At 49.2% G+C, this 6,758-nt stretch overlaps 1 protein-coding gene across 5 annotated transcripts; it reads left to right on the top strand.

Moving 5' to 3' along the window:
- Positions 1-701: 701 nt before the first annotated feature.
- Positions 702-6,539, top strand: LOC133493583 (peroxisomal succinyl-coenzyme A thioesterase-like). Of its 5 annotated transcripts, none has more exons than XM_061807090.1 (11): positions 702-869; positions 2,214-2,422; positions 2,644-2,743; positions 3,082-3,272; positions 3,350-3,513; positions 3,682-3,801; positions 3,876-3,958; positions 4,064-4,157; positions 4,274-4,354; positions 4,469-4,718; positions 5,438-6,539. In XM_061807090.1, the coding sequence occupies exons 2-11, from the start codon at positions 2,227-2,229 to the stop codon at positions 5,560-5,562; spliced, it is 1,404 nt and encodes a 467-aa protein (XP_061663074.1). In that variant the 5' UTR covers positions 702-869; positions 2,214-2,226; the 3' UTR covers positions 5,563-6,539. The 5 variants fall into 5 exon arrangements, with proteins under 5 accessions (XP_061663074.1, XP_061663073.1, XP_061663072.1 ...); XM_061807089.1 differs by having other exon boundaries at positions 702-865; positions 5,438-6,538; XM_061807088.1 differs by lacking the exon at positions 702-869 and adding an exon at positions 1,538-1,638 and having other exon boundaries at positions 5,438-6,538.
- Positions 6,540-6,758: the final 219 nt, after the last annotated feature.

Genomic DNA, 6,758 nt, shown 5'->3' with positions numbered 1-6,758 from the left:
GGGAGGGGGGGGGGGCGTCAACGTGCCGAAGCAGAAAGATGCTGCTGATTTTGTTGATGTAGTTTCTTGAAAAATTACGAGTAATCTGACTTGGGTATTTTCTCTGAGTGATTTGTTTGATTCTACTCGCTCCCGGCAAAAATAAATCTTGTGTTTCAATGCACATTAACATACAAATACCTGCAAAATGAAGTCGAAGTGGAAAACAACATTTGGATATTTGATAACTTGTGGGGCAGAAGATGTGGCTCAATGCTGCCCTCTGCTGGTGAAAAAGAAGTGACGAAAGGAAAAGCACTAATGCGACATTGAAAGCAACGATCAGAAATAAATTAAGGGGGGGGGGGGGGCTTCAATTGTGCTGTTGGGGTGAGAGACCCACCCCCCCCCTGCACTTCCTGTTCCTGGCATGATTCGTACCCCATCCAAGCAAAAATGCCGGAATGTTTTTTTTTTGGCCATCTTCTCCTTCAACGGACGTGTGCGCACTCTTGCTTCCGTTGTACGATCGCAAGGAAGTCGTAAAAGTCACGTCCAGTGCAGGCGCAGTCAACTTTGACCTCTGAACCGAAACGAGCGCGTTCCTGGCTCGGTGACCGATTTGACTCTCGGACCGGTCAGATCCCGTCAATGATTCTCCCGCCGACTTCTTTCCGTTGACGGCAGTCCGAGGAATAACAAACGGCTGAAAACTTTCCCTCGTTTGCACGCCACGCCCCCCTCCGGCGTTTGTGAACTTTGACCTGGCGTCTTGGATCATTGGGCCGCAGATGATGTAAGGCCCGGGGGAGCAAAACGTGACGGCGCCTCGGCAGCTCGCGCTCACAAAGTCGCCGCCCAGAACTTCTTCTTCTTCGCCCAGCAGGTCTGTAAGTGTGATTACTGAATTTGGGGTTGGGGGGTCAATCTATTTGCCGTTCTGAAAACGGGTTCTGGACCGGTTGGACTGTTGACTTTGAGCTCACGCTGAGACTCTGAGCCCACTTGAATTTGATCACATTGATCAGTAATTGTCGTGTTTATTTGATTTATTTACAATCAATCAGACAAATAAAATGAAGGTAATAAATGTGGGGGGGGAGGACAGTCGACATCCAAACATCATTAGAAAAATCATTGTCAGAACGAATTTATGAATAATTGCTTCAACCCTTTATTTTCAAACAAAAGGATGAATTGATTTTCCTCCTGCAAATGTCAATTCTGCAGACATCTCACCCGGGTCGTGCCAGGTGACCGTGACCTTTGACCTCGTAGATCACGCTTGATATATGTTCTCGAGCACAAATCATTCAAAAAAATCAATTTTTAATGTTTGTTTTTTGTTTTTAATTCAGGTGATTATTGACAACAGTGCAGTCCATCCAGTATTATTCCACAGGGCCCTCTAGTACATATTGCTTTATGACTCCAAATAGCGTGCCTTTTTCTACCTTTTTGTAAATATCCTCAACGTGTACTTGGTTCCAGTAGTATGTGGATCTTATCTATTACGATTAAAGTTATTATCGCTTGAACGCACATGGCGATAGAGAGCCGCTGTTCACGTGAGGTCGGTGAACCTAACGCGAGGTCCGTGACGTAATCACTATGCGCGATCTTCCGGCTCAGTTTGATGACGTATCGCAACGAACCTTGGTAAATATTCCACAATTGTTTGATCTATTCAGATTGCAGCGCAATTGCAAAGTATTTTAGCTAACCGGTAATCACTTCGGCGGTCGAGCCGATAGTTTAGACAAACTTCCCAAACGCCTTTTTTTTAGGAAATGAAAATTATGTTCTTCCTCGTTCTCACGCAGTAAAGTTTAAAAAAAAAAAAAAAAAAGCAACACATCGCTTGGAGTCAAAATTCTCCAAATACAATCTGTAACATGTTTGAAACTATAGAATACCACTATTTTGCTCTCAATATCAACGTCATGATGCTTAAACGTGTTTAAAAAGTTGCGGAATCTTATTTGAGGGCTTATTTCTTATAGGAAGCAAGCGCTATTTAATGCCCTCTTGTGGTAAGTTTGATGATTGCAGCAACATGATGATACCTTCAATGAAGTGGGAGCATTTTCCATTCTCTTTGGGTTCCTAGTATACAAATATTTAAAAGTGTGGAATTTGATTTGATACATTTGCATGTCTGGAAAAGTGTAGAAATGCCCCAAATTATTGTTAGAATTCAGTTTTTTTATTTTTGTTTCCCTCCCTGTGCCAAGACGAGTGTCCGCCATGTCGCAGGCCGCCCCGCCGCCCATTCTGTCCGTGGTCCCCACTCGGGCCCTGGTGGACGAGGCGTTCAAGGTGCGGGTGGAGAATCTGCCCGCCGGCGCTCCGGTCACCTTGCGCTGTCTCCACCAGTCGGAGGACAAAGACTTCTGGGAGGCTTACGGCCACTACATCAGCGACGCCGCAGGAAGCGTGTCGGGCAAGTAGAACGTCGTAAGATCCAAACCCGGGGAAAAAGTTTTCCAAAGCATTTCTTGAATGCTACTTTTGAACTTCTTGAGATCTTCATCTACATCTTGAGATGGAAATCAATCGATTTTTTTTTTTTTTTTTTTTTTTTCCCTGACACAACTGCTTCCTTTTATTGCGAATGTCGCAGCCAAACTGGATCCGACCGGATTGTTTCTCTTCCTTCTCCAGTCGCCGACGACGCGAGTTTCGGAGGAACGTACCGAGGAATCGAAGCCATGGCCTTGCTGTGGAGCATGCGGCCCGTTCCCGGGAGTCGAACGGGCCTCAGGTGACTCGAACGACATAAGAGAACCGCTTTTGATCCAAGACGTTTTGTGCCAGAACCATCCGGGGAAAATCAGAGATGATATAAATGGAGGGGCGAAGAAAGACTGACGAAGGGCCGCTAGCTTCAAGCTAACGTATACCGGGGAACTTCGTAGACGGGCAAATTTGTCCCCCCGCTAATTGTAAAGTAAACGAGAACACACACGGAGCAGCAACACACACAGACTGCACATACAACAAGACTCGCGGGCGTTTTCTGCTCTGCGATGTTGCTAAGAAGTGAAAAATAAGCCGCGTGGCTTCCCTGTTACGTCCCGTGAGGTCTTTTTTTCCCGTCAGGCTGCGGAAGAGGGACGTTCGCAGCCCCATGCTCTTCACCATCTCCGTGTACGACGGCCACGTCGGCCCGGACTTGGCGGGCCGCCCCCCCCTGGCCCAGGTGCTGGTCGAGAGGTGGTACGCGGCCCCGGGGGTCCGCAGGGTGGACGTCAGGGAGCGAGGCGTGCGAGGGACCCTTTTCATCCCCCCAGGTCACGTCGCCTTTGTTGCCCGAAGGCCTCCCGGGCTGGCAGACTTTTGCTTGAAGTGCCGCGTGCGCCCTCTTCAGGTCCCGGACCCTTCCCGGGGGTGTTGGACATGTGGGGGGGCGGCGGCGGCCTGCTGGAGTACCGCTCGGCCTTGCTGGCGTCGCACGGTTACGTCTCTTTGGCGCTGGAGTACTTTGCCGCCGGCGAGCTGGCGTCCGCCGACCTGGAGTTCAAATACTTTGAGGTGGGCGCCGGGACCTTGAGTCGGTTGACTTTGCAAATCGTGACTCGCGCTTGCCGTCATCGCAAGAACAATCGTGAAATTGCATCAATTCCAACCGCCAACTCCTGTTCGCTGTTTGAAAGCCTTTTTGCAAATATCTGTGCTGAGAACTTCCGCGGTTTTGGTCAGACGGCCTTCGAGGTGCTCGGGCAGCACCCGTCGGTGGTCCCCGACAAGGTGGGCCTGCTGGGCCTTTCCCTGGGCGGCATGGTGGCCCTCTGCGTGGCGGCCGAGAGCTCCGTCGTCAAGGTAAGCCGGCGGCGGCGGCGGCGGCGGCGATGTCTCGTCACGTCCTGACGCATTTCTCGCGTCTCCCTCGGCAGCCCGGCTGTTGCGTCTGCGTCAGCGGCAGCCATTTTTACCCGCGCGGCACGGCCTTGAGCCAAATCTCCCGGCCGACGTACGGGTAGGCCGTCTTCGCCGCGCCGTGCGTTTTTTTTTTTTTTTTTTTTTCTTCCTTTTTTCTTCCCTCGGACGTGCGTTGACTCTGGTGTGGTTGCCGCGCCGACAGGAACGTTGGCAAAGTGCGCGTGGACGAAGACCAAAATCTGATCTGGAGAGACATCGGCCTGCCCGTCTCCGGCGACCTCTCCCAGAAAGCCGACGTAAGTGCGGGTCCAACGCCCGGCCGACTGGGCTCACCGCTGGGGCGTGCTCAACGGCGCCCCCTGCTGAAAGATTCTCATCTTGACCCTTGTTGTCGTGTTGCTTTTCTCCTCAGGTGAGGAGAATAAACTGTCCGCTCTTGCTGGTCAACGGCCAGGACGACCAGAACCACCCGACTTGCGAGTACGCCGACGATGTGAGCGCACGCAAAGTCCTCTTTTGCTCAAAGGCTCAAGATTTTGTTGTTTTAAAACGGACCAACGGGCCGCATCGAAAAGTCGAGCTGTAAAATCGTTTTCTGTGTCCCGAGATCACAGCTCGGGTCAAGACGGACGCCCCCGGCGTTGCGCTGGCTGACGTGAATTTAGCACGCGGCGCCTTCAGGACGGGTTTCCGTCGCGCGCTTGTCTTGTTGCAGATGGAGGCCATGATGAGCTCGGTGGGGAAGCGACACCTGCTGAGCCGCCTGGACTACCCGCAGGCGGGCCACCTGATCGAGCCGCCGTACTCGCCTCACTTCCGAGCCACCAACTTCATGTGGGACGGACGGAAGGCCAAAGGTGGGTGGCGCCGCTTCCAGTGGGGGGGGGGGGGGGGGGGTCATCCTGGCCGGGGTTCAAACGCCGCACGTGCTGCGTGGCGAGCGTCGTTTCTTTTCAATTATATTGAAATATAGGACTAAATTTAAAAAGTACTCATATATGTACAGTACTGCCTACTCCAAAAATGTTTGTTTTGATCATTTTTAACATTCTTACAGTCTTGTTTTTAAATGTTGTTTATTTGTGGACAGCGTTTGTTTTTAAAATCCTTCATGAACAAATTGGAGATGACAACGCAATTGTAAAAAAATTAGAAAAGTTGAAGTCAAACATTTGTAGCAGTTTGAACATTTACTCGAAGATTAAATTAAAGAAAATAAAAAAAAATGAATTAAAAGATGTAAAAAAAAAACAATTTAAAAATATTGCATATCCAGTTTAAATAACATTTGTACCAGAATAAATGTTCGAAAAGGGTTTGTTGTTTTTTAACATGATATTCAAATATATTGTGCTATAAAGTTGAATAAAAAAAAAAAATGGCCATAAACTGAAGGGTCAATAAAAAATCTACTTTTGTGGATTAAAAAGAAGACAAAAAAAAAAACATCGTCAAAGATAGCAGCGTGCGCTCGGAAGGGTGCGTTTGGTCGGAAGCTCGGCACGCAGCACAGGCGGCGCGCCGGCCGCTAGGGGGCCCCCTCCCCTGTGTGAATGCGTCTCACTCTTGCCCTCAGTCACGCTGCTGTGGGGGGGTCAGACCAAAGCCCACTCGGACGCCCAGGAGGACTCGTGGAAGAAGATCTTGGCCTTCCTGCAGCAGCATCTCTACTCGCTGCCGTGCCCCCGAGCCAGGATGTGAGCCTGGAACCGGAAGCGGACCCCCGGGGGGGGGGGGGGGGGTCGTTTCCTCTCACAAAGAAAAGCATGAAAGTCCTGCTTGAACACTCCAAAACTGGACTTAGCATTAGCGTCCTGTCATCAACTGGATCTGAAGCACAAACGTCTGAGGACCTTTTAATTTTGTATACTCATATAATTGCCATTACCAAAAAAAATGCAAATGTTTATTTGCAGGTATTAGCACCCACAAATAATTGCCGCCTCCCCAGAACCGCAGAAAGATATGAAAAGATGGCGGCAAAACGCTGCTTTTGTCGGGATGAAATTCCTCAACTCACTTCACAGCATTGTTCATTGGCACCAAGATGTCGCAAAGCACCTCTGGTATCTAAAGGGTGCTCATCAACTCACTTTAACGTAGTTCCTCGACTACAAGATGACTTTTTGGGGTGGAATGACGCTCCTTAACGCACACCAACATAGTTCAAGTTCCATCGAAGCACTAATTTTAGCTGTATCATCCTCCATATTTCAAAATAGTTGCTTGACCCCCCTAAATGCCCGCCCCCCATGGTAAAGGAGTACTTTTGTCTAAATGAAGTCAACCAACTCACATCAACATAGTTCCTTGGCAACAAGATTCCCCAAAATGATGCCAAAGTACTGCTTTGCCTGGGCACAAAAAAAGGAAATGTTTTCAGTGGATCAGAGAGCTACACCCCGCCCCCCTCGCGCGCCTAAAAAAAATGCAAAAAATTGTGGCCCCCGAAAGGCTTACAATTGCCTCTTGATGCCACAAGGTGGCAGCACAGCACTAATTTCGTTTAAATGCAACTGCAGCCCAAAGTGCCACAACATTAACACTTTTTAATTTTTTTTTTGTTTTGTTTTTTGCTTTGTCCTCAGCGCAAATGCAGCATTTAAAAAAAAATGTTTGATATCGAGAAATCACAGTGGAGTATTTTATAGCCACAAATGAGCATGTCCTGCGTTGTCAAATGAGTGTAATGCGCCCCCCCCCCCCCCCGAGCCCCCTTGCCATGTCCACCCCTCAGTAAGTAAACAAACGGACTTCTGTTTCAGTCAAATGAAGTGAAGAGACCGTCAAAGTGGTTCGGATCCAAAAGCGGTTGTTGCAGTTTGCAAAATCGCCGCGAGAGGGCGCCCGGAAAAAAACAAGCAATCGGGGAGTCCCGCGCTGGACTTTTTTTTTTT

Source organism: Syngnathoides biaculeatus, chromosome 20, assembly GCF_019802595.1.
Source record: "Syngnathoides biaculeatus isolate LvHL_M chromosome 20, ASM1980259v1, whole genome shotgun sequence".
Taxonomy (NCBI): domain Eukaryota; kingdom Metazoa; phylum Chordata; class Actinopteri; order Syngnathiformes; family Syngnathidae; genus Syngnathoides; species Syngnathoides biaculeatus.
This window is presented reverse-complemented; position numbering and strand designations above follow the sequence as displayed.